The sequence below is a fragment of the Anastrepha ludens genome, chromosome 6, assembly GCF_028408465.1.
Source record: "Anastrepha ludens isolate Willacy chromosome 6, idAnaLude1.1, whole genome shotgun sequence".
NCBI classification, from domain to species: Eukaryota; Metazoa; Arthropoda; class Insecta; order Diptera; family Tephritidae; genus Anastrepha; species Anastrepha ludens.
Genome location: NC_071502.1, coordinates 26,101,251 through 26,118,757, shown reverse-complemented (window position 1 = coordinate 26,118,757; position 17,507 = coordinate 26,101,251). Strand labels below are relative to the sequence as shown.

The following is a 17,507-nucleotide window of genomic DNA, read 5'->3' as shown; positions in this document are numbered from 1 at the left end:
AAGCAGGCTTTCGGTTCCCTTAAAAACATCTGGTGCTCATCTACAATCACACGAAACACCAAGATAAAAATTCAATTCGAACATCAAGCCAGCTCTATTGTATGGCTGCGAAACTTGGAACTTTGCAGTTACAGACAGGCAATGCCTACAAGTCTTTGTGAATCGCTGCCTGCGGACAAAGCTTACAAATGCAAATGTCCAAATGAAATGCATTTTCTAGTCCAACACCATACCAAACAGCAGGCTGAGGAGTGACACCAAGCAAACTCCAAAACGAACGGAAATACCGAAAACGAAATGGAGCTGGCTTAGGCACATTCTTAGAAGAGAATCAAGTTGTATCACACTAACGGCAATTGATTGGAATCCACAAGGAAACCGACGAATCCTTGCTTACCTGGAGGAGGAGTTTAGAGATGAAGATAAAGAAAACCAAGAAATGCTGAAACGAGCTGAAGAAGATTGCCTCTGATAGAGTAGAATAGAGGAAGATTGTTGTGGCCCTTTGCTCCTTCGCGGAACCGTAGGGAATTATATACTTATATAAATCTCGGAGCGCTTATACTTATAATGGCAAGGGAGTCTGCAGTTAATGTGTTTTCCCTCTTGTGAGTTACCCCTTATTTGAGCTTCAATTCATTCACCAAATGAGGCTGAATATGAGCCATATGTGACTCTGATCGGAGGTAATTTTTCTCATAAGGCTTATTTTGTAGATCACGCGTGACTACTGGCAAACTAAATACATAAATTTTTTCAACAGGCATTGACATTTCATCACGGAAAAACTTACGCCTCAATAATGTTTACAAAAAATGCAATTTTATTACGGAAATTTACGCAGTGTGAAAAGAGTTCATCGCGTGCTCAGGCCAACTTATGGTGTACAGCGATGAGGCCCATTTTTGGCTTAACAACTACGTCAATAAACGAAATTTCCCTATTTGGGCTGAAGAGCAACCGAAATACATTCAAGAACAGCCATTACATCCATTGATAACTACCGTTTAGTGCGGCTATATGACCTATGGGCTGGAGGAATAATCGGCCCATATTTCTGTAAAACCGAGACTGGCGCCAATGTAACAGTGAATGGCGAACGCTATCGCACTATGCTAAACGACTTTTTGTTGTTGGAAATTGAAGTCTGTGATCTCCACAACATCAGGTTTCAACAAGACGGCAGAGGGCGCTGCTTGCCATACAGCCCGTGAAACAATGGATTTACTGCGTCGTTGCGACGTCGTTTCGGTGTGTAATTTATCTCTCGTCTTGAACCAGTAGCTTGGCGACCAAGATCGTGTAATATCACACCTTTGGACTTTTATTTGTTTGGGTATGTACAGTCTAAAAGCTTTGTGGCGAAAGGAACTTCGATTGAGGCATTGGAAGCCAACATTACTAAAGTTATTCACGAGATACCGACCGACCTATCGAAGTTCTCCAGCGAGTCATTCAAAATTGGTGTTTACGGCTGGCCGAGTTACGGCGCAGTTGTGGTCAACATTTCGAAGAGACTTTAGAAAATAAAAACAATGATTAGCTCTATACAAAAATAATAAAGGTTGCCCAATCAATTTGAATTCGTTGTTTTATTTCAATTTAAAATCCGATAACTCTAAATTGATCAGACTTTACAAGTCATTTCGGATTCTTAAGTGACTCTTCTGCGGATCCAAGAAAACTATTTTTCGGCCATTTTATGACTCTTATTGGCCTTATATAATATATGGCACTTTAATGTTCTAACAAAAATACAAACAACATTGCATATGAAACTCAAGGGCCGCTTTCTCAATGAATCTCAAAATTGGCAGACCACTTTATTATAGTGGGAAACGCAATTTCGTTCTTTAAAGCGCTCGGGCTGTTATAAAAGGTGGTTAAGTTTCAAGGGCCGGTGTTGATTTTGAATGAAATACAATTCTTTTAGAAAATTATTGTCATTTCTCTTTATTATGATAATATTGGTATGGCTCAATTACGTATGGAACAAAATATCGGCCAAATGGCACACCTCCTATGCCAATGGTGGGCCATTCTAGATAGATGAGCAACTTAGTTCTGTGTACACCCCATCTAAGCCAGAGTTGTCTTGTTACCTCTTGGCGTAAATTTTCTAAACCTTTGTAAAAATATTTCAAAAAAGCCAAAAATGGTCGACAATCTCTGTTGCAGTCAGGCATCTCCCTCATTTATTCACCAACTCCATTTTATGATATATCAACAATATTTAATTTTGAATTTATCTTCCAGCAACCAACTGCCGTATAAGGCAATCGGACCTACTCTGCTGTAGCACTAGGAAAAAGTAAATAAACCAAGTCGTCAAATCAAGAAAAGAAAATAAATGATTTGCCTTCGGTACTCACCAGTCGTACGAAATATATCCCCATCATGTTGCCGCGTCAAATTGACAATATTGCCAGTTGGCTCCAGCAGCAAATTGGCACTGCTGCTGAGCAATTCATCGCCATGTTGGATCGGAATGTGCATTGGTATTTTAGTGGCACCAGCAGTGGCCGCACTGCCCTTGCTACCGTGATTAGGTTGACGATTGCTCAAATTACCGTTGCTACCGCCAACAATGCCGTCATTACTGCCACCGAAATCACCAAAATCACCACCATCAAAATCGCCATTATTGCCACTTTCAACAGCAGCTGCCGCAACAATTGGACGGCCAGCACTTGAGTTGACGCCATTGCTGCTAGCAGTCGGAACGATGTGCGCATCAGCCTCTGCATTTACCATAGCGGCAGCTGCACCGGCTGCTGCTGCCAACGATGTGGCACCAATTACCTCGCCGTTATGTATCGTTGCCAAAGCGGCTGTGGCGGCAATTGTTGATGCGACGGTCTCATCGCTGGGAAGGACGATGTGCGTGCCATGTTTCGTTAATATTGCTGTTGTTGTTGTTGTTGCTGTTGCGATTGACGCTTTGTGCGTGCGCGCTGTGGTTAGTGGTATAGCATTGCTGTGCCATATGCTGCAGCACAGCAACACTGTTGCTACAAATTGCGTACACAACATGTTGCCAGCAACATGGCGTTTGTAGGCCTGCAACAGCGACGGCAGCAATGCGAATGGCATAAACGTGAGACCAACTAAGGAATGTGTTGTTTAGCGGCTGGTGTTGTTTGTCGATTTTTGTTTTTGCTTTTGATTTTTTGCTTCCCAAAATTTCACTAATGCCGTTAGAAATGTATTGCCAGGTATTAGGAAAATTTTGCGCTAAGCACCAAAAAATATGACCACCTTTTGCTAACGATTGCGAATAGTTTGCAGCCTTTCTTCTTCTTGTTATTGTTGTTGCTGCTATTGCTGATGTCTTGCTTGTGGCCTGCTGTGCTGCGCTGCCACACGTGCATTCTCAGTTGAGGCCATCCATTTTGGTTGCCTCGCCGTTGATGTTTTTAGCTGTTTTGTTATTGATTTCGCGGCTCTTCCCGCAGTTGCTCTGCCTGCACACGAAAAATGATCGATGGCTGTGCGCCACAACAACCCGCTGCGCTATACTGCTTTGCAGCCTTTTTCTGCACGGGCATCACCAGTATAAGGCAAATCAATTATTGAGTAACTTTTCCTGGAGAGGAGGCTTCAGTTTGCTTTGACGGCAGTTAAATTGTTCTTACTGCTATTTGAGTTCCTCCTCCCTTGTTCTTTTTGGTAGTGAATTCCGAGTTTGACGCCGCCGTAAAATTTTATTGCACAATCCTTGTCGTTTCTTTTTCGGCTCGTCATTGACTCATTATTGACTTGTTGTCGTCAATTTCTTAGCTGAGTATTGATTGTTGGCGCATCTGCAACGAAAAATAATGAAAAGGGCATTTAAAAAAGCAAAAAAAAACTTTGTAATTAATAAAATTTCCGCACAGCTGGATAGTAAAAACTAAGCACCAAACTAAAAATAAACAAACAAAATTCTGTGTTGTTTTTCTAGGCGACGTCGAAGGTTAATTGTGCCTTTGCTTAAGTGCTTCGCTGGCAGTAAAATGAGTGACTTGTAAACAGTATTTATGCAAATTTTGCGACTGGCGAAAGGCCTTGTCTTGCGATCAACAAGATTGGAGGCAGGTGGGTTGGCGTCAAACGTGCCGAAGCAATTAAGCGACGTACAGGACAGCCTTTCGAAAAGTGATGTACTTGCACCACAGTGGCTACGATGCTGCGTTCATAAGCCACTTGCGCAATCTTTATTTTTTGAAAGTATGTGCCGTTATGTGTTTGATGACCAAGCTATGGGCGTCATACGGATAAATATAGCACTTGAGTCCATTCTTTTTAACTGGTATAGTAAAATGTTATACGCGGCTCACTCTCTCCATGTACCGTAACCATTATTTGTAGCAATGCACTTTTTCCACTTAAGCAGTGGTCAATCAGTGTTGCACAAACGACGTACATAGGTAAACTCAGAAACCATCAAACGTTTTTATCATAGAATTTACATTTTTAAATACAGCTTGACTCCAATATGCGATTCTGTGCATTCAAATACGCGGGCTGCTACTCAAGTCTGTGGATATGGCAACATCAGGGTGCATATATCACCTGTGACACCTCAACTTTGTATATTTAATGTTTTTAAACTTCATTTTTAATTAAAGATACAAGAAGTCAGGATAGTCGACTCTGTAATCTGCATATTCGCCAGCGAGAAAAACTGAAACGTATACTATCCGCGCCCTTCTACGCTGTTTAAGGGGGGGGTAGGGTCACAAAATCGAAATTTTTTTTCTTCACTCATCTTATAGTAAATCATTTCAAGAATGTTGTGTCAAAATTTTAAGTAGATCGGAGCAGAACTCTCAAAGTTATAGCCTTTGTAGGCACTCTACCTCGAATGCGGAGCATCGATAATTTTTCAGAGTCATTTTTTCAAACGCGTTTTTCCCGAAACGACTTCTTAAAAGTCGGTGCCAATCACTGCTCCGAAACTATTCAACCGATTCTTTTCAAATTTGGCACACGTTTTCTAAATCAAAAATACCTCCCCCCCACACTGTTTTTTTTTTATTTTTTTTTTTTTTAAGGTTGTTTTTCCCTTACAAATATGGCGAAATTTTTCGCCAAAAATGCTCGTTTTACGTTTTTTTGCCACCAAAACTAATATACAAAAATTAAAAAAAAAAAATTTTATTAATGGGGGGGGGGGGGGAGCATTACGTCATACTTTAACTGAAAAATTCGACTTTTTTAGTTTCAGGTGATGCCGATTGGCACCGCAGAGCACCTCTCGAAAAACATATCTCCAAAAAAACTCTGTCATGGGCTTATTTGTCAATATTTTATTATTAATATTTTTTAAAAACTTATTGAAAAGATGTACAATAACATGCAACTTTATTAAAGTATCTTAAGCCATATTTCTGTAAAAAATTCAAAAAAAAAGTGTTTTTTTTTAGCGCTAAACCCTACCACCCCCTTAAAGTCAAAGCCGGTTTAGCCGATGACTGTCGGTGACTTGAAAAACTTCGAGCAGCGTGGAGGGGCGCGAGCGCTACGGAGAAAGCAGTATGTGCGATCGACAGAAAATACCGAGGTAGAAAGCGAAGGACCGTCCCCCTTCTTGACATTTTACATCTTTGCATGCATCGCCATTTGGATCAAATTCTGGAAGATCTTGAAGAAATGACCGAAGACAAGAATGAAACAAAGTGAAGCAAGAAGTGATGCCCAGCAACTAAACAACCGAATGTGAAAGTATGATTTCTTGATTTTGCTGGGATTTTGGAATAAATAATAAATACGAATTGACCGCGTTCAAAAGAGGCTGCAGGATCCCACGATGAATTTTCACGATGCTGCTGAAGATTTGAAGGCTCTTCAAAATTATTACGAAAATGAAAGCGAGGCCATCGTTGATAGTTCACTCGAGGAAGGGATAATTTTATGTCAAAAATGTGACGTTGCAAGTGAAAGACGCCGAAGAAGAATAAAAAATATGATTGGCGAGATTTCGATTGATGCAGGTTTGAGTGCCATCGAAGAAATGAAAGGGGTCTTGGAAGAAAAAGTTGATCGACTATTTCAAAAAATGAACGGAAGATTCGTACGGTTGGATGAAATCGATGAAAAATTTGGATTCCTTCTCAATGTCGAAGGTCTTATTTTTCAGGAGAAAGAGTACGATAAAAAAAAGTGCAACGAGTTAGGTCAATTCTACGTGAGTGATATCGATGTTGGATGTTGCTCACGAGCCGAAAAAATACCATTTCAAATAATGGCAGCTTTCGATAATATATCCTATGAGGCAATCAACAATGCCTTATCTGAAAACAACGTACCTGAATCCATAATAAAATGGATTATATCAATTTTGGAATTCAGAACGATCAGTGTAGAATTAGGAGGAAGAATAAAGTCTATCAAGACCACAAGAGGTTGCCCGCAATGGAGAGTAACTCCTCTCTTCTTCTTTGGGAACTAATAATAGAGGATCAAACTGAACAATCTAGAATTCCACACTCAGGTTTTTGCTGATGACCTGGTAATATATACACATAGTAGGCTGGCATAAGAAGACAATTTCTAGCCCTATGCAACAAGCCCTCAGTACAATGAACAAATGGTGCGCCGATACCCTTCGAAAACTTCACTAGTGCCGTTCACTGGGAAAAGGAACATTAACATTAAATATCCTGTCCTAAATAAATCGACTCTTCAACTCTTCACAGAAGCGAACTACCTTTGTATCAACCTTGACAAAACACCCACCTGGAAATCTCATCTTGAAAAAGTTACTGCAAAACCACAAGAGGATTCTTTGTCTGAAATGATCTCAACAAATTGTACCACCTCATCTGCGTCGGTATAACAGGATCAATGAAAAAATGCCCAACTGACGCATTAGTGTGCTCCTGTGCATACCACTGCTTCCCATTTTAGTTGAAAGAGAAGCGTATTTGAGCACCTTAAGATTAAAGGCATCTCCGAACTAAAAATGGGAAAAAAATCCTTTTCTTTTATTGTGGATATATTACCTCCCAAACCCATTCTCTTCAGGAGTTTCTAAGTTCTAATTAATGAATGTACGGCCTTGAAAAATTATACTATCACCTTCAAATCCGGATCCCATTAAATATCGTTTTTAATTTTTTTTTTTTATTGTAACATTAAACATTTTTTACCGCAAAAAAATTCCTGAAAATACCCCAAATTTTCGAGCTCTAGATAGCCGGTCCCCTTAAATTTTCACAGCTCAAGAATAGCCGAAGCAAATGAAATTAGAAACGCAAAGCAATTTCAAACGCTAGTTTGATCTATAAAAGCCTCAGTAGCCATTCAGAACCTGCAAAAGGTCTGTAAGGGTTTCTGCTTAAATGAAACTAATTTTCAATATACAAAATTAAAAGAAGAATTAATCGTCATTTATGCAGCTAAAATAATGAGAGTTAAAAGCGATTTTTCCTTGCAATTATTTCAAAGCCGAAGCGTCTTCTAAATGATTCTTTTGCATTCTTTTGTAGGGACACAAAAGACACAAGTTTTGCTGCTTTTTCTGCCGTAGCGCTCTTTTTCTTTGCTTTTCCCGCTCAAACAGCTTGCATTTTTGGCCTCTAGATTTATTTAATCGTTTATTTTTTAGAAATTTCATAAAAGCTATTGACTACTTTTCTACTATGCATCTTTTCATTCAGACAAATAATTTCAAATACTCTATGTACTTTTTCTCCATGCTTTTTTTTTTTAATTATTCTCACAGTTCGATTTATAAACTCACATATGAAAAAGAAAGTTTTTCCTGTTTTTTTAATTGTTATTTTGTAGAAAATTGACTTCAACTCACTTGCTGAAGTAACTTCTCTGTGCATCTCCATAATCAACAACCAACCTACCAGACATCATAGCCGTCACTCTAACATTTACACACAACAACTCTATTAGTTTGATTTGGCTCATGGGTACAAAAATATGGTTACATCATCCATTTTTGCGCTAGCACCTCCTTTTACGCTTTTTACTAGAGATGAAAAGGTGCGTGAAATCACTGCGGGATTTCTCAATTCGCTGCTTCAAACTTGGACATAAAGAGAATATTTCTGTTTTTTTTTCAGAAATTGTATTAGGATTCAATAAAAATGAACTACTCGGAACTTCCGATAACAAGAAAAAATGTTTAGTATTTTTTGTAGCGTTGCCACCTGAAGTTTTTTGCAAAAAATGGAGTTTAATAGGACTATGAATAAAAGTTCGTGCGGTTTTACAACAGATGGCGTAACTTGATTATTATTCCATCGATCCACATTTCCAAACATTCATTGGAGAGCTACTGTCGTAAGGCACAAACGTCAGTATAAGTTTTTTATTTGAAGCGTAAACAACAATATTTTTACCACACTTGAAAATGTCGAATTTCGTGCCAAATAATGTGTTTTTGCGGGGAATTCTTCTTCATTATTTTAATATGAAGAAAAAAGCAGCCGAAAGTCATCGTATCTTGGTGGAAGTTTATGGTGAGCATGCTCTATCTGAGCGAATGTGCCAGAAGTGGTTTGCACGCTTTAAAAGTGGTGATTTTGGCTTGGAAGACGAAGAACGCGAGGGTGCGCCGCCAAAGTTCATGGATACCGAATTGGAGGAATTGCTCGATCAAGATCCGGCTCAAACGCAAGAAGAGGTTGCAAAAACTTTGGGAGTTGATCAATCAACCATTTCCAAACGTTTAAAAGCCATGGGAATGATCCGAAAGGTAGGCCATTGGGTGCCGTATGAATTGAAGCCAAGAGACGTTGAACGCCGTTTTATGGCATGCGAACAACTGCTTCAACGGCACAAAAGAAAGGGTTTTTTGCATCGAATTGTGACTGGCGATGAAAAGTGGGTCCATTACGACAATCCAAAACGTCGGGCAACGTATGGATACCCTGGCCATGCTTCAACATCGACGTCGGCGCAGAATATTCATGGCCTGAAGGTTATGCTGTGTATCTGGTGGGACCAGCTGGGTGTTGTGTATTATGAGCTACTGAAACCGAATGAAACGATTACGGGGGATGTCTACCGACGACAATTGATGCGTTTGAGCCGAGCACTGCGAGAAAAACGGCCGCAATACGCCGATAGACACGACAAAGTTATTTTGCAACATGACAATGCTCGGCCACATGTTGCACAAGTGGTCAAAACATACTTAGAAACGCTCAAATGGGATGTCCTACCCCTCCCGCCGTATAGTCCAGACCTTGCGCCATCCGATTACTATCTCTTCCGATCGATGCAACATGGCCTGGCTGACCAGCACTTCCGTAATTACGATGAAGTCAAAAAATGGATCGATTCGTGGATTGCGGCAAAACCGACCGAATTTTTCACAAAGGGAATCCGTGAATTGCCAGAAAGATGGGAAAAAGTAGTAGTAAGCGATGGACAATATTTTGAATATTAAATTTGTAACCATTTTACGTCAATAAAGTTTCAAATTTCGAAAAAAAAACCGCACGAACTTATTCATAGTCCTATTATTACACATTTCAATTGAATATTAAGATATAAGCATCAAATGAAAGGTGTTTAAGCATGCTTTAATAAAATCTTTAATCGGTGTTCAGCCAAAAAAATATATGTACGGTTATATGAATGTATTAGAATAAAAGTAAAGATAGGTTTACTCCAATAACATTTTTAAATAGCGTTGCCAATTGAGTTTAAAGAAAAATTTTAATTAATATTAACAAAATTTAATTAGAGTTTGGAATATGAGCTTCAAGCGAAATGTGTTTAAAGGAATGAGCAAAGCTTATAATTACAATTATTTGTGTATGGCGTTGCCACCTAACTCATACCGTGCAAGTGGTTAATAAAAATACTGACGAATTAAGTTTTAGGATGTGGGTATCACGCAAATTATGAGCGGAGACATTTAAACTAAAACTTACTTTAGAATGGCGTTGCCACTTATTTTTCAATTCAAAGAGTATCGCAATTTATTACACATTTCAATTAAATATTGAGACATAGGCACTTTCACTTAAAGGTGTTTAAGCATGCTTTAATAAAAAATATATTCAGTTGGTGTTGCCACCTTTTTTATTGTAAATTAAGGGGTTGATTAAAAAAATATTATAATTGCAAAAAAATATATGTACCTTTCCTGCACTAAGGAAGAAGATAATGCCATCTCAGAGCGCCCAAAATGATCCAAGCCACCAACAAGTACAAGTTGCTAGTAATGAAATAAACCAAAACACCAACGAAAACAACGCCTTGATCAGCGAAATCCGAGAAATGATGAAGCTATTAAGAGATGTAATGAGCCAAAGACTGCCATGACAAACCTTTTAGTAAGTCTTGTCCAAAAGCCCCATATTCCATGCCATTAAACCTTGCTTTGTGGAATGCAAATGGGCTGTCACAACACTCAAATGAGTTAAACATTTTCTTGCAAAAACACGATATAGACATCTTCTTAGTATCAGAAATCCATTTCACCAAAAAGAGTTTTTTCAATATTCCCTTCTACTGTTTCTATCACACAATGCATCCTGACGGATCTGCTTCCGGAGGCTCTGCTATTCTTATAAAGAAATCAATCAAGCACTATGAATCTACACATTATAGAACAGAAGAAATTCAAGCAACAAATGTCATAGTACAAGACTCAATCGGTGCATTACTTATTTCTGCAATATACAGTCCACCTAAACACAAAATTAAAAATAAAGAATATGTTAAGTTTTTTAAAACCCTGGGAGCACGCTTTATAGCAGGAGGTGACTATAATGCAAAAAATACACTATGGGGTCCTCGGCTTACGACAACAAAGGGACGCGAATTGCACAACGCAACGACATCAATGAACTTGAAAGTTTTCTCAACGGGAGAGCCAACTTATTGGCCTTCAGACCCAAAAAAGATTCCTGACCTTGTTGATTTTTGTGTCATCAAAGGTCTATCGTACCTGCAGATAACCTGTAAATCCTGCCTGGATCTTTCTTCTGACCATTCGCCAGTGATAATCACAATAAATAATAAACTCGAAAATAGGCCCCAAAACTGCCAACTTACCAACAGCCGTACAAATTGGACTCAATTTAAAACCATTTTGACGTCGACACTTGGCATAAAAGTTGCTCTAAAAAACGAGGAAGATATAATCGAGGCTACCGAATATCTTATAAAATACGTCCAGGATGCAGCGTGGTCATCCACCACTCATGTGAGTCCTTATACTCGTACAGAAAGAAATTCAAACATCGGTATCTTCCTAAGAAACAAACTGAAAGAGAAACGCCAGGCAAGAAAAATATGGCAACAAACAAGATTTCCTGAATATAAAAGCCGTTTTAACAATTTATCAAAAGAAATAAAATTATTATTGAAAGAGCAACACGATAAAGAAATGAGGCAGTTTCTATGGGGTTTGGAACCAACCACAAAAGAGCACCATCCTCCACTTCGTAAAAAAGATGGTTCATGGGCGAAAACCGCAATCGAGAAATCTGAGCTTTTTTCTAAATATCTAAAAGATATTTTTACACCAAACGATACTGAAGCTGATCTTTGTTTTGACAGCACTGTTGCTGCCTTTTTAAACGAACCCAACCAAATGGAGCTACCGATGAAGAAGTTCACCAAGAGTGAAATAGTGAGCACTATTAAAAAGCTAAAAGATCACAAGGCACCAGGATATGATCGCATCACGGCCGAAATTCTCAAAAAACTACCTCCTGAACCCTATAATTTTATTACCCATTTGTTTAATGCGTGGTTAAACAGAAACATTTTCCCAGCTCAATGGAAAGTAGCAGAAATTAAAATGGTGCTCAAGACAGGAAAACCAGGCGATGAAGTGAAATCCTATCGCCCTATCAGTCCTCTACCAATACTGTCAAAAGTTTTTGAAAAGGTCTTCCTTAAACGTTTAATGGTTTTTATCGAACGCAAACAAATAATTCCGAAACATCAGTTTGGTTTCAGGAATGAGCATTCGACAATTGAGCAAGTCCATAGACTTGTCGAAAAAATACAAACAGCGCTCGACCGAAAGCAAATCTGTTCAGCAGTTTTCCTGGACATATCACAAGCCTTCGAAAATGAAATTTCCAATTTCCAACAAATTAAAGCTGGGGTCTCACAAGGCAGTATATTAGGTCCAATCTTGTACTTAATTTTTACACACGATCTGCCAACCACAAAAGGTGTACTAACTGGCACTTTTGCCGATGACACCGCTATTATGGCGACAGCAGTGGATCCCGTAGAAGCCTCTCATATGCTCCAAATAAGCATAAATAAAATCTCCAAATGGCTCCGGAGCTGGCGGTTGAAAGTAAACGAGCATAAATCTCAACACGTAACCTTTACCACAAAAAGAACCACCCGCCCACAAATAAACTTAAACCGTATTCCAATTCCGCAATGTGATAGTGCTAAATACCTAGGCATTCATTTGGATAAACGGCTTACGTGGAAAACGCATATCTTTACAAAAAGGAAAGCTCTAGGTTTAATATTTATTTCGTAATATGTACTGGCTGCTAAACCGCAAATCCACCCTCTCAATGGATAACAAACTTATCCTCTACAAATCTGTGATAAAACCAGTCTGACCTTACGGAATCCAACTGTGGGGTACTGCGTCAAATTCAAACTTGGAAATCCTGCAGCGTTTCCAGTCCAAGACTCTACGCACCCTAGTCAACGCTCCGTGGTACGTGACAAATGCCCAAATTCATCGGGACTTAGACATCCCTTCAATAAAAGAGGAAATACAAAATGTAACCAGTAAATACCGAAATCGACTTCAATCGCACCAAAATGAACTGGCCTCTACCCTCATGTCACCATCATGTGTTTTTTTAAGGTTGAAAAGAAAAACACCAATTCAGCTCGTCCAAGAGCCATCTATAAAATATTGAATTTATTTATTAGAAAGGATATTTCACTGGAAATATTCCTTTAATACTAAAATCAAAGCCACTCTTAAATGTAACCAAATATTTGTAAAATGTCTTCTAAGAATTGTAAGTATAGACAGAATACAAAAAAGAAAAAAAAAAAAAACATATATACATGTATCAAGATATTAATTAGAGGTTGGATAATGAGCTTCAAACGAAATGTGTTTAAAGGAATGATCACAGCTTTTAATTAAAATTATTTGTGTATGGCGTTGCCACCTAACTCTTGCACCTAAGATGGAAATGTTAAATAATAAACAGAGGAATCAAGTTTTAGGATGTGAACATCACGCAAATTATGATCGGGGACATTTTAATTAAAAATTATTTTTATAACGGCGTTGCCACCTATTTGGAGTTGTCTATTATTAAGCTTGTACGTCTACTTTTTTAAGTTTCATTACACGACAACCACTAACGGTTTTAGAAATTTTAGGTTCCAAAAATTTTTTTGAGAAATTTAAAGCTTCGTAAGTTGTGAAATGCGAGATGTTTGTGAGTTAAAAGCTACAATATTTTTGTTTTTACTAGTTACGGGAAAGGAGCATCTGATTTAATTTGCTGAATTCTAATAAACCATATTAGTAATTAAACAACTTAGTTAACAATAGTAAACTTTGAAAGGGTAGACTGGGCAATCAATTCGTTCAAACCCCACAAAACATCCATACCAGATGGTATTTTTCCATCCCTGCTCTCCAAGGGTACTGTGAAATTGACACCAATTTTGGTGCTGATCAGATCAAATTTTACTTTGGGTTAGGTTCTTAAGATTTGGTGGGATGTTAAGATTTTATTTCTACCCAATGGAGGTAATAAGCTTCCTGAATCTCCTAAGTCTTACAGGGCAAACATTTTACGTCTTTCATGTTAAAATCCATGGAAAAGCTACTGGACTGTTGCCTAAGAGAGGAGGCTATTTCGATAACCCCACGCCATAAGCTGCAATTTGCATATCAAAAAGGAAAACCCACAGTCACAGCACTGCACAAAAGTGTTTGGTATATAGAAAAAGCTCTTGACCTAAGGGAAATGGTGGTGAAACATGGCACATTGGCTATGCCAATGGAGAGCCGAGTGAGTGTGAGTGATACACCGCCCTCGAAACGATCTGAAGCAACTGAACAAGTTGTGGAGGATGTGGAGATGGCGGACAATCTCTCAGTAGACTCAGACGGATCTCTGGTACCGAGTAAGTCTTTGACAACGGTTAAACCTGGTGCGAATCAGGTAAGTACCGGTAAAAAGACCGAAGTTATTGGAGATTCGAACGCAGGTGTTGGTCTAACCGCAAGGCAGATCAAACGAAGGAGACAGAAGACGAGGCAAGCCGAAGCACTAGCTAAGGCAAGGACTCAAGCTCCGTCAACTTCGACACCTGTAACGGAAACGGGAAAGCGTGGCAGAACAGAGAATTCCTCTGTAGCGCTGCGCTCTTCCGGAAACGAAACGGGGTCTGTGCCAACGACCGGGAAGAGGAGAAAGGCAAAGAAGAGGAAAGTCGAGAGACGGAATTCGGAAATGCCTGCATCCTCGACCCAATCCAAGGCAGACAAACCTTTGCCTGACAAGGCAGAGGCTAAGGGACCTCAAATGTCGAATGACACTCTTCCGTCAACGTCTGGCGAATCATTCGCGAGAATGGCAGCAAAGGCAATGACGGTGGAGATACATACCGACAAACAAGATGGTCTACTGTCCAAAGGGCAACAAGACTATCTTGACAGCTATCTTTGGAAAGCTATCGGTGAGTCGAAAGACGCGCCGACGTTCGAGGGGAAAAGCGTGGTAGACGGCATCGTAAAGGTGCACTGTTCCAATGCTTTTTCCCGAGAATGGCTAGAAAAAGTTATAGCAAAGATTCCAGCCTGCGAAAACAGCAAGTTTTTTCTTGTTGAGAGTAGCAAAGAAAGGCTGGTACGAGCGAGTGTCTGGATTCCGGGTCCTTCCTGTAATTCAGCAGAACTCCTCAAACGCATCCGTGTTCAGAATAAGGATCTTGACACGACTCTGTGGAGAGTATACTCGTGCACCAGGCAGAAATCCGCTACCACTTCGGAGGCGGGTTCCCACCTGGTACTGGGTATCGATCTTGGGTCCCTCAAGGTGCTTAAGTCGAAGTACGGTTGCCGTCCTCACCTACATCTGGGGCGGATCCAGTTCCGCGTCCAGGATAAGGTGGAGGACAAAGCGTAAATATACTCAGTCTCATGACTGAAGTAATATTTACACAGATTAATCTGCAGCATAGCAAAGCGTCTACGGCTCTCTTGTGCCGTAGGCATGCAAAACTGCAAACAAACCCACACATAATACTTATACAAGAACCATGGGTATGTCACAAGCGTATCTGTGGTCTAAGTGCTATGTCGTGGGGACAAATACTTCATTGTGAAGGGAATGTGAGACCGCGAGCATGTATTATCATGCCGAGGTTGATCGAACACACGATGTTAAAAGAGCTGTGCTCTGGAGATATCGTTGCTGCAAAAATAAAGTACTGGAAAAGTGGGAACAGTGTCGAAGCTATCATAGTTTCGGCCTACCTATCCTATGACTCTGTACAGCCACCTCCTTCGAGGGAGCTAAGAGAAGTGGTCAAGTACGCAGAATCCAATAATCTGGGGCTAATAGTGGGTTATGACGCAAATTCACAGAACATTGTGTGGGGAAGCAGCAAATGCAACCCCAGAGGTCTCAAGTTACTGGATTTTATCCTGTCATCCGATTTGGTCATCCAAAACACTGGTAACAAACCAACTTTTGTGACCAGAAGGAGACAAGAGGTGATTGATTTAACACTTACCAATGGGTCAGTTGGAAATCAAATCAACCGATGGCGAGTTTTGGAAGAGGACTCTCTTTCTGATCATCGTCTTATCGAATTCCGACTGGGAATTGACACAATATCAATACCTTCCGGTAGGAATCCTCGAAATGTGGACAGGGACAGGTATGGTGAGCTTGTAACAGAGCGATTACCAAACCTGAAAAAACTCAAATCAGCAGAAATGATTGAAGATGCGACTAAGAAATTAGAAGGTACTTTAATCAATTGCTTTGAGGAACTGTGTCCACTCAGGCAAAGCAGACAGGGGAAAGCGGTTCCTTGGTGGAACCCTGAACTGTCGAAGCTTCGTGTACGGTCCAGGAAACTTCTTAATAAGGCCTTGAAGACCAAAACAGAAGAGGACTGGGCCAATCATTGACTTACACAGAGAGAATATAAGAAAAAAGTACGGCAAGCCAAACTTGAATCCTATAGAAATTTCTGCAGTAACGTCGAAGAAATGAGGGAAACAGCGAGACTTTGTAAGGTCCTTCATTTAGACCGCTCAGTAAGGCTGGATTCCATTCGAAAACCTGATGGTTCATACACCATTTCCAAATCGGAAACGTTTAATGCTCTACTCGAAACCCATTTTCCGGGTAGTAGAACTCTCTCTGAAGCTGAGAGTGGCATGAACAATGACGGTGGCAACGGTGGAACCTCTAGGTACAGCTGGTATATTGCTAGTCGGATAGTGACAAGGGAATCGATAAGGTTTTCCTTATCTTCCTTTGACAACTTTAAGTCCCCTGGACCTGACGGAATATATCCAGTAATGCTTAAAAAAGGAGGAGACAGGCTGATTGAGGCCCTGAAAAGGATCTTCACAGCCTGTCTTGCATTTGGTTATATACCATCCCAATGGCGACGCGTAAGAGTAGTATTTATTCCAAAGCCAGGAAAAGATGACTATTCCCTAGCAAAAAGTTTCAGACCAATCAGTTTGACATCGTTCATGTTGAAAAGTCTGGAACGAGTGGTGGAGAAACATATTCGAGTGGGGGTATTGCCGAGAAGTCCACTTAGTAGAAATCAACACGCTTACCAGAGTGGAAAATCATGTGAATCAGCCTTACACGATCTTGTTAGCAAGATTGAAGCTGGGCTGGAAGCTGACGAATACACAATGGGCGTGTTCGTGGACATTGAGGGGGCTTTTGATAATGCCACTTTCGGCTCGATATGTTCTTCTGCCGAACGACACGGAGTTAATCAAGCCATTATAAAATGGATATACTCCATGCTCTCTGAGAGGCTGTTAACCGCTGGTGGGAGCGACGACGAGCAAATCACAGTCAGGGCCAAGCAAGGATGTCCCCAAGGGGGTGTTCTTTCTCCGCTGCTGTGGTGCTTCGTCGTAGACTCCCTATTAGCGGAGATGCAGGAACTCGGCTTTCACGTCCAAGCATATGCGGACGACGTCTGTGCGCTAACATCGGATAAATCCTTAAGGAGGCTTTGCACGAAAGTGCAGAGTATCCTTGACAAAATCGATGATTGGTGCATGAGACAAGGTCTTTCCGTTAATCCGAACAAAACAACCATAGTCTTGTTTACGAGAAAACGGAAATTGGATGGACTCAGTCTTCCAACACTGAAAGGTGTGACACTTGGTCTTTCCAACGAAGTTAAATATCTAGGAGTAATCTTGGATAAGAAGCTGACCTGGGAGACACACGTTTCACTGAAGGTGAATCGTGCATTGAAGATTTTTCAGCAATGCCGTAGAGCCTTTGGCAAAACTTGGGGTCTGAAACCTGCTGTGGTCCTAT

The 17,507-nt window shown here is 40.1% G+C and overlaps 1 protein-coding gene across 1 annotated transcript in view; it reads right to left on the bottom strand.

Annotated features, from left to right (window-relative positions):
* LOC128868192 (uncharacterized) overlaps positions 1-3,093 on the bottom strand; it is a 72,066-nt gene extending 68,973 nt beyond the window's left edge. Inside the window, exons 1-2 of the mRNA XM_054110017.1 lie at positions 2,643-3,093; positions 2,373-2,498 (exon numbers count right to left, since the gene is read on the bottom strand). Coding sequence (XP_053965992.1) covers positions 2,373-2,498; positions 2,643-3,093 — 577 coding nt within the window. The remainder of the gene's footprint in view (positions 1-2,372; positions 2,499-2,642) is intronic.
* Between the last annotated feature and the right edge of the window lie 14,414 nt (positions 3,094-17,507).